The sequence below is a fragment of the Astatotilapia calliptera genome, chromosome 16, assembly GCF_900246225.1.
Source record: "Astatotilapia calliptera chromosome 16, fAstCal1.2, whole genome shotgun sequence".
NCBI classification, from domain to species: Eukaryota; Metazoa; Chordata; class Actinopteri; order Cichliformes; family Cichlidae; genus Astatotilapia; species Astatotilapia calliptera.
The window spans coordinates 650,971-667,371 of NC_039317.1; the positions used below are offsets into that span (position 1 = coordinate 650,971).

Sequence of the window (16,401 nt, forward strand, 5' to 3'; positions counted from 1 at the left end):
ACAAAACACTCTTTCAGAGCCCCCTGCCTTTGTGAAGAAAATGGAATCTAAGCTCACGTGGAAACAGGGCATAGCTGCACGCTTACAGTGCACAATCAAAGGATCGCCTGAACTTCACATCCACTGGTTCTGGAATGAAAGAGAGCTGAATAATGGAGACAAATATAAAATATCTTTCAAGAGTGGAGTTGCTACTGTGGAGATCATGAACCTTCTGGTCACAGACAGTGGCAGATACACCTGTGAGGTGTCAAATAATGCTGGGAGTGAAAGCTGCAGTACTCTTTTAGCTGTTAAAGGTTTGTCCAAGGATTTACTTTACATTTACTTCAGTTCAGACAAAAAACAAACTTTGGCATTAACTGCATTTACTTTACCTATGATGCATAGAGCCACCGTGCATTAGAAAAGACCTGCAGACAGTAGAGGCAGTGAAGGGAGCAGCTGCTCACCTGGAGTGCGAGGTCACAGGAACAGCTCCTTTTGAAATCACTTGGGTAAAAAATAAGAAACCCATCACCAGTGATCAGAAATATAAATTGATTTCCCAAGACTCAATAGCAAGGCTGGAGATTCAAACATTTGACACTACAGATATTGGAGATTATCAGTGTGTCATATCAAATGATGTGGGAAAAGTCACCACTAAGGCTGTGGCTAAACTTAAAGGTTAGTAAACTCAAGCCCATCACAGCAGTTGCGGAATCAGATTTAATTCTGTCCATTTTTAACTTGTAATGTGTTTCTGTAGATCCACCAACTTTCTCAAAAAGGGTTGAGAGTGTTACAGCAGTCTTGGGAAATACAGTAAAACTACAAGGAATGATTAAAGGTTCAACTCCCATCACTGTGAAATGGATGAAAGACTCCAAGATGCTAAGAGATGATGATCCAAATATCAAGATGGTTTTTGAGAACGGTGTTGTGAGTTTGTCGATAACAACAGTTGCCATCAGCCATGGTGGCAAGTATTCATGCCAAGCGGAGAACGAGGCTGGGCAACAAAAGTGTGAAGCGATCTTGACTGTGCAAGGTCAGATAGCATCTTTGATGCAGCGATGCCTTTACATAGTGTAATACAGGTTTTTATGTCTAAACTCTTTGTCTTAAAAACTGTCTTATCCCAGAACCTGCCAGGATTGTAGAACCTGCAGAGTCCATTAGTGTGACGGCAGGGGACTCAGCCGCATTGGAGTGCACGGTCTCTGGAAGCCCAGATCTCAAAGTGAAATGGTTTAAAGATGGGAAGGAGATCATTAGTGGCCGTAAATATAAGATGACTCTGAAGGATAATATTGCCACCCTGAAAATTCTTACTGCAGAAAAAGGAGATACTTCAGAGTATAAAATGGAAGTGGCAAATAAAGTCGGGAAAGACCAGTGCACATGCTCAGTCACTGTCTTAGGTTGGCTGCTGGTTTCAGCTACTTCTGAAATTTCTTAAAACCTTTGTTTTAGCTGTGTGTGTTTACACGGAAAACACATTGTATTCATACATTTTGGGAAATGCATTATGCTATAGCCCTAAAATGTTGTGTGTACAATGTTATTTGCTTTTGGATTTTGCTCAGTGGTTCCTGTCAGTGTGAAACTGCAAATAAATGATTTTTCTTCTTTAACGTCCAGATCGGATAATGCCTCCAGCTTTCACCAAGTCGCTGAAAAGAGTTGACGGTAACATTGATAATCCTGTCTCCATGGATTGCAAGGTGTCTGGGTCACAGCCCATGACCATGACTTGGTTCAAAGACGACCAGGAGATTGTTTCTGGAGACAAATTCCAGCCTGAATTTAAAGACAGCTCTGCTATACTGAGAATCATGTGGCTAGAAAAGGCTGACTCTGGTGTTTACAAATGCAGAGCCACCAACTCAGCTGGCTTTAAAGAAACCAGTGGCACGCTCTATGTGAAAGGTCACGAAGGCTTGGCTTATCTTATGCATTTGGTTTTTTTACGTGTAATCTCTGAATCATTTCATACTAACGTAAAATGTAAATTTGTGTTATTGGCCTCCAGAACCGCCAGCGTTCACAGTGAAACCACACGACCAGGATGTTATTCCAGGAACTACAGTTTCCTTAAGAACAGCATTCACTGGAACAGCTCCTTTAACTGTGAAGTGGTTCAGGGAAGAAAAAGACATAATTACAGGAGGCACTTATTTCATTAAAAAAGATGCCTCTTCAAGCTCTTTGGAGCTTCACTCTGTAAAGCCCACTGATACCTCAAAATACACGTGCGAAGTATCCAACGATGCTGGGAAGGTAGACTGCACGGTAGTCCTCTTTGTGAAAGGTGCAGTCTTTAGTATCATGTGCAACTTCATAAACCTGACTTCAGATTATGCCACTGATATGATATTAACCATAAATCTCTTCTGTCTCATACTGAATATTAACCTCTTCTATCAGAACCTCCCGTGTTTGTGAGGAAACCCGAGGCAACCAAGCTCATCACCAGTGGTGACTCTGCCAGGCTGGAGTGCAAAGTAACTGGCAGCCCAGTCATCGGTTTCAAATGGTTCAAGGATGAAATGGAGATCAGTGCCAGTACTAAATACACAATGAGCTTGATCGACTTGATGGCAACTCTAGAAATAGCTAATTGTACAGTAGAGGACACTGGAGATTATGTGTGTGTGGCATCAAGTGAGGCTGGAAGTGACCGTTGCACCTGCACAGTTATAGTCAAAGGTTGGTTTAGTGTTAGTTTTAACGATTTTACTTCTTCTTTTCTTGGTGATGTAACTATTTATATTACATGTCTGTTGTTTTGTTGTAGAACCGCCATTGTTTCTGCGTAGCTTGGAGCACAGGGACGTGGTGAAAGGTTCTGAGCTGATGCTAGAGTGCCAAGTCTCTGGTTCTGCTCCTTTTACTGTGTCATTTCATAAAAACTCCAAATTGATTCGGAACGACAAAAGACACAGGATTACTGTGAAAGATGACCTGCTAGCACTTCAGGTTCTGGTAGTAGAAACAGGAGATGTTGGTTTGTACCAGTGTAGTGTTGAGAATGAAGTGGGAAGGGCCTCCTGTGATTGTCACGTAACGCTAAAAGGTTAGTTTAGGTGCTTTTGTTGTTAGCTGCCGTAAGCTCTTCTCCTTACATTTCAAAAGGCTGCATTTTAATCTGTATCATATTTTTGAAATCTTAGCAAGCACAGTTCTCTTTTTGTTCAGAAGGAATTTACTTGAGATTGCTCAGCTTTTTACATTTTTCTTTGCAGAACCACCATCATTTGTTCGAAAGCTGGAGAACCTCAGCTCATTGGCTGGCAGCGAGGTTTCTCTGATTTGCAGTCTGAAAGGTTCTGAGCCCATAACTGTGGCCTGGCTAAAAGACAACCATGAGCTCAAAGAGGCTGAAAACATTCAGATTACATATGAGAACAAGACTGCTCTACTGCAGATCACCAACTTACAGAGCAGTCACTGTGGTAAATACTCTTGCCAGGTGCAGAATCAGGCTGGCAGCCAGACATGCTCTGCTGTGCTGACAGTCAAAGGTTGGTTAAGATATTAAACTCAACTTTGTTTGCACCCTTATTAAAATCTTTGTATGCCTTCACAGGTTGATAAACTTGACTGTTTTCTTGCAGTCCTGTGAAATGGGAAGTGCACCCTCCTTCAATTCTAAGAGTCCACATATTTGGACATAATAAAAATGTAACTGGCCCTTAGTAGGTCTTAAAATTAGGAATTACCATAGGAATTACCGGGGTAAATAGCAGTCAGGAAGGAAGGTATGAATGCATTACAGGGTCCCTAATTGGCAGAAATTATTAATTTAAGCAGCAAATATATATTTAAATGTAAACGTGTTCCTGTGATCATTATGTTGGCTTGCAAAAAATGTCTCCCTCTGCTGGCATGGCAGCTTACTGCAACATATTGCAACTTTTGCAAGAGTGTCCATGTCACACTTTGAATAATATTAATTATTATTATAATGATTATAATGTAATTATTTGTCATCAGTCAGTTTTTTTCAAACACCATAAGACACAAAGTGCTCAGAATTACAATTAGATTAAAAAAAATACATGTAAAGCATATAAAATATTCAAGGTAAGGATGCAGGCTTTTACCTTTTAATCTAAACATATAACAGTATTCCTTATTTTAAATGGTCTTAAATTAAAAATTACTTATATCATCATCTGTGATTTTGCATGTAGACTTTTTGCACAAAGTAGGAACATTTCCATGCACATATTAGTAAATAAGGGTCAGTATTCCCAAGTACACCAGCAAAACTACAACATCATGGCCGAAAAAGAAAATAAAGGTATTGCAAAGGCTTAGTCAAAGTCCAGAAATCAGAAGATAAGAATTTAGTGATATCACTTATCAATCTTCTTCACATTTCAATTTGATTCTCTTCGATTCTTGCTTCGCTCTCATTGGCTCTCGTCACTAAATAGCATATCAGAGACATCACATTACTTAATTACTCACCGGAGAAAGTCATTCGTTACACAACTCTTTCCATTACTTTCTTGTTGCCTCGTAAAATGCCCTGAAATGTCTCATTAATGCCAGTTAAGAATATAAAAATCGGGCTAAAGTTCCACACACCAACACACATTTCTGTCCTAATGAGAGCAAACATACGCTCTTTCCTTCAGAAATGAACACACAACGCTGACAATAAAAGCAAAAAAGAAACTCGGCACACAGAGACTTCAAAGTGATTGTCACACAGATTCTACTGTAAAGCAGAAACAGGAATCTGATATAAATAGTTTGGTGGGACATTAAGAAAGTTATGCATAAACGAATGCTGGCAAACATCAGTAAACTGAGTTAAGCGAGAATGTCCTGATATGTGGAACCTTAGAATGAAGGTGTACTTTTTTTCACATGGCTTTCTAAAATCTGAATATATTAGCAGGAAGTTTCACTCAAGACAATGAGATTTGACTGAAACATTGATGACTTTTATACTCATTCATGCTTGAAATTACATGAATGTGACCTTGTAAGCTGACAAGAACCAAAGTGTAGAATCTTTAGTGTTCTGGAGGCTCAGGTTGAGGTTTGTAATTGATGTGTTGTAATATAGGAAGCTTTAAGATCTTTGCTGACTGTTTTTCTTTTTTTGGGACACCCCAGAACCAGCAAAAATCACAGAAGAGGTAAAGTCTATCAGTGTGACTCAGGGGGATCCGGCTACTCTGGAAGCCAGGTTCTCAGGCACAAAACCCCTGAAGGTCAGATGGCTAAAGGCTGGCAAGGAGCTGACCTCAGGCCAGAGATATAAAGTACAGAGCAAAGATACCAGTTCTGTGTTGAAGATTATTAAAACTCAGAAAAGTGATGGTGGTGAATATGTCTTTGAGGTTTCAAACGATGTTGGACAAAGTTCGTGTGATGCCACACTCACCATTCTCGGTCTGTTCTTAATGTCTGTCACCTTAGTTTTGTTTAATTTAATCTTGCTTTGTTTCTCACTCGCCTTTTTCTTTTGTCCATGTTAGATCAAATAATTCCTCCGTCTTTTACAAGAAAACTGAAACAGACAGAGGGTGTCAAAGGATCATTTGCGCATCTGGAGTGTCTCGTGTCTGGTTCTCTTCCAATAACCATACAGTGGTACAAAGATGAGAAAGAGATCCAGACCGATGACAAACACAAATGCACATTCTTTGAAAATGTTCCGTTTCTAGAAATCTCCAATCTTGACACTAAAGACAGTGGCAATTATACCTGCATTGCTACAAATAAAGCAGGAACGGTCCAGTGCTCTGGAGTCTTATTTGTGAAAGGTCTGAACACATTTTTGTACCATTGAGCAGATGGATGTGTACAAAGAAATATAGTTAGACGCATTTTTACCCAGAATTGCTTTGTCTCTGTCTTTCAGAATCCCCGTGCATTCTTGAAAAACCTGAATCCATAAATGTTTTGCCTGGCTCAAAAGTCCAATTTAGTGTACTGTTCTCTGGCACACCACCACTCACCACCAAATGGTTTAAAAGCAGTAAAGAGATCCTGTCCAGTGCTGACTGGTCAGTGATCAAAGATAACACCTCGAGCACACTGGAACTCTTCTTCGCAAAAACCACAGATTCTGGAGACTATGTCTGCCAAATACAGAACGATGTTGGCTCCGCTTCATGCCAAGCAACACTCTTTGTCAAAGGTTATTAATCTTTATGTGAAACTGAGTTGCCAAGTATGCCTCCAGCCATCTGTTGGAGACATTTTTCTCACATTATATTTGACCTTTTCCCTTTGATTCACATTAAATCTCCACTTTCGACTGATAATTCGTACCTAAATTTTCCAAAACACCCCCCTTGCAAGTTCCCAAAACTTGCTATGAGTTTGCTTAAAATGTTATCAACACTTGGATGGAAACATGCACTTTGTGAATGTGTCCCCCATGTTGTTCATCTGATGGTTTATCAGTCACTCTCTTTTATTCCTTAGTGCCTCCAAAGTTTACACAGATCCCAGCCCGTGTGTCTGTAGTTTGTCCTGGTCAGAGTAAGGTTTTTGAGTGCCAGGTGACCGGCACACCTGAGATTGACATCTACTGGTTCAAAGAAGGCTCTGAAATCAGCCCCACTGATCACTATAAGATGGCCTTTGTCAACTCTGTGGCAACACTGGAAGTCTGTGGGGCTGAAGTTAAACATAGTGGGCTTTACTACTGCGAAGCTCGTAATGAAGCTGGCAGTGAGAGCTGCAGCATGGAGTTGAAGGTCAAAGGTGTGTTGAATCAAAGTACACGATGTTCATTGTGCTAGAATTACAACAGCATTGAATTCAAAGCAGTGGTTTCCCTCAAACAAAGAGCTAGACTGATCTGATTTAAGTTAAACATAAAATAAACAACAGGGCTATCCAATATTTTTACCTATATGAACTGTAAACCTCTGGACCAGCAAGTATGGACCTGCTGGAGTAGAATAGGTTCATGACCGTTTGCTCTCCCTCATTTCAGAACCGCCATCATTTATTAGAGAACTGGCTCGAGCTGATGTTGTGAAGGGCTCCACTGCCATGTTAGAGTGTCAAGTTGCTGGGACGGGTCCCTTTGAGATAACATGGCACAAAGATGGAAAGGAGCTCAAACCCAGTGCTAAACATGCCTTCTCTCAGTTAAATGACACTGTGTGTCTTGAAGTGCACAAATGTGATGCTGTAGATATTGGTGAATATCAATGCACTGTTGCTAACGAGGTGGAAAGCTGTACTTGTAAGACTACACTAAGCCTCAAAGGTTGGTCTAAGCAGAAGAATAATTCTGCATATTTTCATTTGAGGTGAGGTCTTTAAACTTTAATATTTCATTCTTTCCTAATAGAACCACCAACATTCATCAAGACAATTGAGAACACTGCTACTGTTCTGGGTAAAATGGCAGAGTTTCAGTGCATTGTGAAAGGCTCTCCCATCACCTCTGTACAGTGGAAAAAAGATGAGAATTGGATATTGGAGGATCCAAAGATTCAGAGAACATTTGAAAGCAATGTGGCTACACTCCGGATCCCTGCCTGTGAGGCGATACACAGTGGCAAATACACCTGCCAGGTGGTAAATGAGGCTGGGCAGGATAAGTGTTTTGCCGCCCTCACAGTGCAAGGTAACTAGTTGCAGCTATAAAATCTTTTTACACTCTGGCTCAGAAACGTTCTGAATTGTTGACTTTGCTTGGGATTTTAGTGCCTCCGCAGATCACAGAGAAACCTGAGGTGGTAAAGGTTACAGTTGGAGATCCAGTCAGTCTGGACTGTAAGGTTACAGGCTCCCCTGAACTCAGGGTGAAATGGATGAAAGATGGCAGGGAGCTCAAGTCCATCAGGCAGCACAAGCTGATCTTTGAGAACAATATCAGCAGCTTAAAGATTCAGGCTGCGCAGACAGAGGATGAAGGAGAGTATGTCTTTGAGGTGGTAAACTACATCAGTAGCTGTACCTGCAAAGTCAAGCTAATTGTATTAGGTTAGTTTCTAAAACACGCCGCTGCTGCTAGACATAATAATATGTTCACAAAGTCTAACTTGTGTCTTGGTGTTCTCTTGGCAACAGAGCAAGTAATTGCCCCAAGCTTCATCAAACCCCTGGTAGACATGCACGAGATATTGGGGTCCTTTGTTCAGATATGTTGCAAAATATCTGGTTCTCTCCCCATCTCTGTGGAATGGAAGAAAGATGGAACCAAAATCTCTAGTGGTCTAAAGCACAAGCTCATTCAGCAGGACAACTCTGTGTCCATTGAAATTGAACAGCTAGAGAGAGCTGATGCAGGGTTATACTCTTGCAAACTGACTAACGCAGCAGGAAGCTGTGAATGCAGTGGGTCCATCGTGGTCAAAGGTCAGACACTGCTTTTTTTTAACATGATTGGTCATATGATCCTAAACCAAAGGTGAGTACATCTTTAACCTTGTTCATCTTGTGTTCAGAACCTCCAAGCTTTGTGACAGTGCCCGAGTCGCAGACAGCTCTACCCAAAGCCACTGCACGCTTCAAAGGCACTTTTAAGGGAACTCCTCCCTTCACAGTCAAATGGTTTAAGGACGACACAGAGCTTATGACTGGGCCTACTTGTTTAATAGGGCTTGATGGGCTGTCCTGTTTCTTAGAGCTCTATTCAGTGGGCGTCACACAGAGTGGAGTCTACTCTTGCCAAGTCAGCAATGATGCTGGCTCCGTACACTGTAGTGCAAACCTGACAGTAAAAGGTTGGATTTACATGTTTTAAATCAATCCTTGCAGAGATGTATTTATCTCATTTCTTCATCGCTGGCAAAACCCAATCCTTCAGTTACATTTTGTGTAGCTTTGCAGCATTTTGTTTATTATGTACAGCTTTTCCACTGCTGCGTTTTCTATGAAGCAATATATTTAGCATTTGTATGGCATTCACGCAGCCATTTTGCTTTTCCTTCTAACCCGTCATTCTTGGCTTATCTCATCTGCTCACCTCCTGCCCATCTTAACCATGTTAAATGGTGAGTGTTTCCTCAGCTGATAACATATCTGTGTTTTGGCTTTCCAGAACCACCTGAATTTCTACTGAAACTCCCTGCCAATAAGTTTTTGAAGCAGGGTGAGTCACTCCGCCTGGAGTGCAAAGTCAGTGGCACAGTCCCTCTGAAAATTACCTGGTTCAAAAACGACACCAAAGTTACAGACGGTGGCAACTACAGGACGTCGTTTGTTGACTCAGTAGCAGTGCTAGAACTGGTCTCCACTAGTTTTGAGGATGATGGAGTTTACACCTGTGAGGCTCAGAATGATGCTGGCAGTGTGAGCTGCAGCACTACACTTACCATTAAAGGTTAGCATCCCGTGGACTTCTGAAATATATTTTATTATTCTGATCACAGTGGCTGTTCAGTGTATTGGTGGGTTATATAGCTGTGTTCCACTGCTTAAAGCTGGTATCCATAACTGATTGCACTACTTTATTTAACAATCCAGTATGGTCGAGGGTCATCTGAGGCTTTTCCCTTTCTTGTACCGCTGAAAATGTTAATCTGCAAGTCAAAACAGATCATTTCACTTGAGCCAATACATTTTACATAACGCTTCACGCTTACCGAGATGGAACCGTTTAAGTTAACTGTAATGCTCTTTGTTAAAATCCAAGCCATTCTACCTGTAGCTCCAGCAACATATGTTTGAACTTCTACAACGCTAAAGGAATTCACCATCCTGTCTGCAGTACAACAAATAGGTTTTTTTCCACAAACGTGCTGGCTTGTTGCAGTTTCTGATACATTTCTATCATTCCATGATCTTAGCTGCAGTGCAAGATAACATAACATCTCTACACTTCTCAATAGTCTTACAACTGTGTCCATTTGTACTTAGAGCAACCGTTTTGGTATAAAAACATATTGAAGGTACATTTCTAAACTCCGACCCCAGTTCCATCAAAGATGAGACACTGTGTAAAATATCAATAAAAACAGAATGCAGTAGTTCGTACAAGCCCTTATTTTAATTAACGATAGAACAAAAATGACACAGTCTCAGATGTATTTGCAGCAGATTGCGCAGCAGCATACCAAATATGTGTTTACAACTCTAACAGCTCATCTGCATCATAGTTCAAATTCACTTTCCCCAAAATTCCACACCAGTTTAGAAAAATTCCAAGTTCCGTAACAAATTTCAACAATTCCAAAATTTTCACTGAACTTAAACCACACTTAAATTACGGATTTGCTGTCACTACAACTTCCAACTTCATTTTCCACATTTCTTAGAGATCTGCTATTCTAATTGCAGTTCCAACAAATTCTAAGACCCCAGCAAAATTCCACATTCCAATTTTGTGTTAGGAACATGACCCAAACTCAGGACTTTCCTGGTAGCGACTGTGAATTTATTTACAGTATTAGAATAAACAGTGAGAAGCAAAAAGTGTTCAAAACAGTGGGATTTCCAAAATTCCCGTGATTACCTGACAAAACAAGACGTAACGATTTAGTAAACGTTTTCACCAGACGATGGCCTGAGACAGCTTTCAGTTTCCGCGAGCCGGGCTTGTGCTAACTTTGCCACTCAGCGATAGAGCGTTGATCGAAGCCCAGCCACACTGTTAAATAGCAGACAGTTGATGAGGATCACTGGCAGCAGATGGATCCTGATTGAAGAGCAGGTGTGGCTGTTCTTAGCCCGGGAACGCCACCAGCCTGGTGTTGCCCGAGAACCGGCACACTGGCCACACACACAAACGCACACAGAGGGAAACAGGGGACTAAAAACAAACCACTCAAATGACATAACATTAAAAGCAGTTCGACCAGCGAGGACTGACGGACCATGACAAATTGTTCCATAAAATTTCCACATTAAATATACAATCTTTTCTAAGACTTCATGTTCATACAAAAATTCCACCCGTTAATCTCTAGTAACGTTTTCAACACTGCCAGCTTTGAGCTTCATTCAACAGTTATGGATTCCAGTTTTAAGATCTAGACATGAATTGTTTCCCTCGTGTATTCCTCTTTAACGGTTCCATCATCTTTCTATAGACCCCCCATCTTTTGTCAAAATACCCCAGCCTGTTGAAGGGCTGAAGGGTAAGGACGTAAGTTTGTACTGCGAGATCAGTGGTACAGCTCCATTCCAGATCACCTGGTTTAAAGACAGAAAACCTCTCATGGAGAGCAGGAAGTTTAAGCTGGTGAGCGAGGGCAGCTCAGCCACACTGCATGTCATTGGAATAGAGCCCTCAGACGCCGGCGAATACGAGTGCAAAGTGTCAAACAGTGTAGGAAGCGATACCTGCCAGACATCAATTAAACTCAGAGGTCAGTAGAAATCGCGATAGCATTAAATTAAAATAATATAAAATAAAATTAGATTTTCAAATGACTTTGTCACCTTGCTGACTTTGCCTTTGCGCTGTTTTTCTCCTCTCTTCAGAGCCACCATCATTTGTGAAGAGACTGTCAAACATTACAGTGATACTGGGAGGGGAGGTGACCCTTGTGGCCACTGTTAAAGGCTCTGAACCCATTACTGTGTCCTGGGTTCAAGACAAGGATCACATTCTCAGGGACAGTGACAACAGGAAAATCACCTATGAAAACAACCAGGTGGCAGTTAAAATCTTTAACGCTGATGCAACTACGGCAGGCAAATATACCTGCCAACTCAGAAACGATGCTGGGAGTGTGGAGTGTTTCGCTAACTTGACTGTTCTAGGTTTGTAATCATATAATTCTCTCTCTTTCTGTTTTGTTTTTCTACCTGGAGCCTGAATGTGTGATTTTAAGTATTTTCTGCTCCCTCTCTGTTGACTCCAGAGCCTGCTAAAATAGTGGACAAGCCGGATGCTCTGAGTGTGACGGCAGGTGATATGGCTGCCCTGGAGGTCAAAGTGTGTGGAACCCCAGAGCTCATACCCAAGTGGTTCAAAGATGGTGCTGAGCTGGCTTCTGGGAGAAAATACAAAATCTCATTTTCCCGGATGATTTCGAGCCTGAATGTGCTGTCTGCTGAGAAAGTTGACTCTGGAGAATACACATTTGAGATTATGAATGAAGTTGGGAAGGACCTGAGTAAAATCAATCTCACTGTTTTAGGTAGGTAACGTCTTCGTACCATGAGCTGGAATATCCTGATCAGTGTGTTCACTCATTACCCCATTGACATGAGGGAAGAGGATTCATTGAAAGTACTTTTACCCTAGTATCGTATTTTTCGGACTATAAGGCGCACTGTCGATTGTGCCTTATAGTCCAAAAATTACGGTACTTTTCTTGACAAATGGATACTCTTTAACAGCATTGTTTGTTTCCCTCTGAAACAGATAAGACGATTCCTCCAACATTCTCACGGAAACTGAAAGACTGTACCACTGTTGTTGGAAAACCTTTAGAAATAGAGTGCAAAGTGTCAGGCTCATCTCCTTTTACCATTTCATGGTACCACAATGACGAGGAGATAAAGAGTGGGCCAAATTATGAGATTTCATTCAGTGACAACAACTGTACACTAAGGGTGCTCACGCTGAAGCTGGCTGACTCTGGAGCATACAAATGTAAGGCTGTCAACAAGGCGGGAACCACAGAAACTACAGCCTTCCTGGTTGTTCGAGGTCAGTATCCCAATCCCAGTATCCCAGTCAAAGAAGTCTTTATGTTGCTGCTGTCTGTTGAATGTTTCAGCACCAGTTTCTCTGAGCTGCCTCCAATTAATTCAGTGAAAAGCAGTGGCGTGTCTAGAAAATTTTTGTTGGGGGGGCCAAGAAGGGGCACATATTTGGAGAAGGGTGGCAGATGTAATTGGCAGATAATGTTAAAAAAATTTCTACCAACCATTAACCATAATTCAATAACCCTGTAAACCTAAAAATCCGAATGTGCTTTTAACTGTTATTAGAATGAGATTTTAACCACTACGGTGCAAAGTTTTTAGATACTGCGTTGATAAAGTACAAGAGATACAATCAGTGCTTTGTCAGTGTTTACTCAGCAGTCAAGGACAGCAATATTTGCATAGTAGTTTTACTGACATATAGTGCACATATGTTTTGGGCAAAAACATTTTTGAATATTAAAATACGAACATTTGTAACAAACAATTGGCATATTAGCCAATGCAAAACTTTATCTGCTTATTAGAAACAGAAGATAATCTTCTCACAAACTCATGTTTGATTTTGAAACAGGAAAAAAGTGGGGAAACAACTGAAAAGACTAACATTTGAATAAAACCTGAAAGCAAGTAAATACTTTCTATGCTGCCTTATGGTAAACTTTGGTAATATTGATAAAGAACAACACTGGCTGATGATAAAATACATTCAGCTGGCATGGTGACACTGCCAGTATAACCTGCAGGGCTGGACTGGGACAGAAAATCGGGCATTTTGACTAAAGACCGGCCCACCAGGTAGTAAAGCCATAAAGCCTTTGAATGAAAACAAACGCTGTTGTGACAGTGATGTACACTTGATGTCTTTTTGGTATATGTATGATTTCTATACATTTTACGTCAGATAAAAACTTTGTTCACAAGATTTAGATAATTATTTAATAAAAGCGAGACATTTTAAATGAGAATAAGAAAGAAAAGTATTTCTTTGTGCCCCCCTCTCCCTGTTAATGCCCTACCTGCCCCCCTGGCAAAACTTTGCTAGACCCGCCCCTGCGCAGTTACCAGCTGTCAGCTACTTAGAAAAGGATCCTGGTGTTATTTGTCTCTCAGAAACAGTTCATAACTTCCCTTCAACTCATTCCTGTCACCTAAAAGGTAAACCATCACCTGCTCAGCTCTGATGATTCAGTAAGGACATCTCCTGGTTTCACCTTCATGTTTCCCTCTCATTAGGGTGGCTGTGGCTACAATGTAGCTGCCATCACCAGTGTGTGAATGTGTGTGTGAATGGGTGGATGACTGGATGTGTAAAGCGCTTTGGGGTCCTTAGGGACTAGTAAAGTGCTTTACAAATACGGACCATTTAGGATATCCAAACCGATATCATGACCAGCAGCTTTTACAGCTGTGGCTCCAGCAAACATCAGCTGATACTAGAAATTAATATTAAACACATTCTAACAACAGCTGATCAAGCTTAAACATGCTGCTGTTGTTTAGCGCGACATCCGCTGGTTTCCTCTTTCTGGCGCAAAGTGAGTGATAAACAAACAAGAGAGAAAAGCCGATCAGCTGATCATTGATCAGTTTCATGATTGAAGTAGGAACAGGAGAGGCAGGGGGAGAGAATGAGAGAAGAAGAGGCAGCTGTGCAGCGTTACGACAGAATAACTCCAGCTTTGTGTCTTTTTTTCATTATAGCTGAAAAAAACTGCGTCTCTTCTTAGCTCAATACGAAACGCGTAACATTTTCTCTGAATGCGGGACTATTTCATTTTTACGGGACGGTTGGCAACTCTACTAACTAACCTTATAAAGTTCACTATCAGTAACATCATAGCACCCACCCAGCTGTATAAAAAGTTTGTCATGCTAGCTAGCACGCAGTACGAGTTATTGTAACTGACTGTAAAGAGTCAGCACAAGGAAAATGAACTCCACCTAAACTTGGTTGATATCTGACCCAGATAGACTGCAGGTCATAACTTCTTACCTGAAGTTCAGTTCACCTGACACTCGGACCGGCGGCCGCTGTTCCAGGTTAACTGGCGCTTAGATTAACTGGATTTGGTCGAACAGATGTGTGCCACACTTGCGTTTCAGGAGCTGCTACCGACAAGCCAGCAAAAAAAATGCCAAGTGTGTCACCTGTGAGGTTATCTCCAACACACTTTACCGACAGTCTCGGTCGTTGTGTCCCTGGGCAAGACACTTCACCCGTTACCTACGGGTCAGAGGGCCCGGTGGCGCCAGTTTCCGGCAGCCTCGCCTCTGTCAGTGCGCCCCTGGGCAGCTGTGGCTACAATGTAGCTGCCATCACCAGTGTGTGAATGACTGACTGTAAAGCGCTTTGGGGTCCACAGGGACTAAATAAAGCACTATACAAATACAGGCCATTTACCATTTACAATGAAAAACAGTTCTGTGACAAATAAATCCTACAGTCCATGCACAAAACCATCTGTGTCTGTTCTCATCAGAGTATGCACACAGAGCTCTGCAACATCACAAATCAAATCTAAAGTGACAATGTTCTTTGATTACTGTCTTTGTACTTATGACAACTAATCATAAAAAATGTGTTAAAAATAGTGAACTGATAAACTTGTAAAAATCAATATTTATGCAGAATGTATCTGATATATTCTTGGATTTTGACTGTTGTTAGAATGTTAGAAAACGGTTTCAGGCGTAACAGGTGGTGTTTTATATCAAAATTCACAATAACAGAATTCAATAAAATTTTATTTATTCATAAAGCACCAAATTATAACAACAGTTGCCTCAAGGTGCTTTATATTGTAAGGTAAAGACCCTAAAATATAGTGTTCACTACTGGCAGACCCCACTCCCAGTGGCTCTGCAGGTTCAAATGCACTGCAACCTAAGAAAACACCAGCAAATAGACAATTGCAGCAAAAGCACACAAAACAAACGGAAATATAATTACATTAAAAATTATTTAGGCGAGACAAGAGCTGTGGATTGAAAGAAGTGTTGGAGTAATGTGTGTGCTCAACACATGATTCATGCAATCCTGTAGATACACATTTGCTATCAGTCACCTTCTCAGCTGTTCCGTCACATTATTGTCTCCTTTAAATCAATATTGTTTTTGTGAGGTTTTGTTTTATTCCACTGTGAACATTAATTTGCAGTTTTCTACTTGCTGATGTTTTCTTTGGTTGCAAGGTGTTTGACTTGTCTGGACCACTGTACCAACCAGGTTGGGAAAAGATACAAGCACCCCACAGGAGACCACCTGTCCTCTGCCCACACATGTGACGGGCCCCACCTCCTGTCCCCCAATACCTTTATTAAACAGTTAAGATAGAAGTAGAATCAGAATCCTTTATTATTCACTGAGGCAAAAATCACAGTTTTTGGCAACAATTCAGATTGTAATGCAGTCATCTTATCGTTTAAGCCCGTTCTGTTATTGCCCTGACAATTCTATGTCTGATAGAAATGTTTGATATTTCTGTTTGGACCCAGAACCTCCAACGTTTGTGGTGCCACCGCAGCCAGTGGAGGCCATGCCAGGCTCTAATGTGACGTTCTCAGCCATGGTGAAAGGCAGCGCCCCTCTCAAACTCAAGTGGTTCAGAGGGACGAAAGAGATCGTAGCTGGACATGGCTACGATTTCTCCCTGGATGATAACAAAGTTCTGTTAGAGCTTTACAACGTGGACAAATCTCATGCTGGAGAGTACACCTGTCAGATCATTAATGACGCAGGAAAAGAAAGCTATCCAGTGAATCTCACTGTCAAAGGTTGGCCAGAAAGAACTTATTTCTTATTTCACTAAAAAATATATATTT

The 16,401-nt window shown here is 41.2% G+C and overlaps 1 protein-coding gene across 22 annotated transcripts in view; it reads left to right on the forward strand.

The window, feature by feature from the left end:
• ttn.2 (titin, tandem duplicate 2) overlaps positions 1-16,401 on the forward strand; it is a 218,615-nt gene that overhangs the window by 52,185 nt on the left and 150,029 nt on the right. For 19 of the 22 annotated variants that reach the window (XM_026144404.1, XM_026144415.1, XM_026144413.1 and 16 more), the window contains 24 exons: positions 18-299; positions 391-669; positions 752-1,033; positions 1,128-1,406; positions 1,627-1,914; positions 2,018-2,296; positions 2,413-2,694; positions 2,783-3,061; positions 3,231-3,509; positions 5,119-5,397; positions 5,484-5,771; positions 5,870-6,148; positions 6,439-6,720; positions 6,956-7,234; positions 7,319-7,597; positions 7,678-7,956; positions 8,044-8,331; positions 8,421-8,699; positions 9,017-9,298; positions 11,007-11,285; positions 11,401-11,682; positions 11,784-12,062; positions 12,290-12,577; positions 16,075-16,353. In XM_026144404.1, coding sequence (XP_026000189.1) covers positions 18-299; positions 391-669; positions 752-1,033; positions 1,128-1,406; positions 1,627-1,914; positions 2,018-2,296; positions 2,413-2,694; positions 2,783-3,061; positions 3,231-3,509; positions 5,119-5,397; positions 5,484-5,771; positions 5,870-6,148; positions 6,439-6,720; positions 6,956-7,234; positions 7,319-7,597; positions 7,678-7,956; positions 8,044-8,331; positions 8,421-8,699; positions 9,017-9,298; positions 11,007-11,285; positions 11,401-11,682; positions 11,784-12,062; positions 12,290-12,577; positions 16,075-16,353 — 6,750 coding nt within the window. The remainder of the gene's footprint in view (positions 1-17; positions 300-390; positions 670-751; positions 1,034-1,127; positions 1,407-1,626; positions 1,915-2,017; positions 2,297-2,412; positions 2,695-2,782; positions 3,062-3,230; positions 3,510-5,118; positions 5,398-5,483; positions 5,772-5,869; positions 6,149-6,438; positions 6,721-6,955; positions 7,235-7,318; positions 7,598-7,677; positions 7,957-8,043; positions 8,332-8,420; positions 8,700-9,016; positions 9,299-11,006; positions 11,286-11,400; positions 11,683-11,783; positions 12,063-12,289; positions 12,578-16,074; positions 16,354-16,401) is intronic. The other 3 variants (XM_026144425.1, XM_026144426.1, XM_026144427.1) reach the window with 2 other exon arrangements.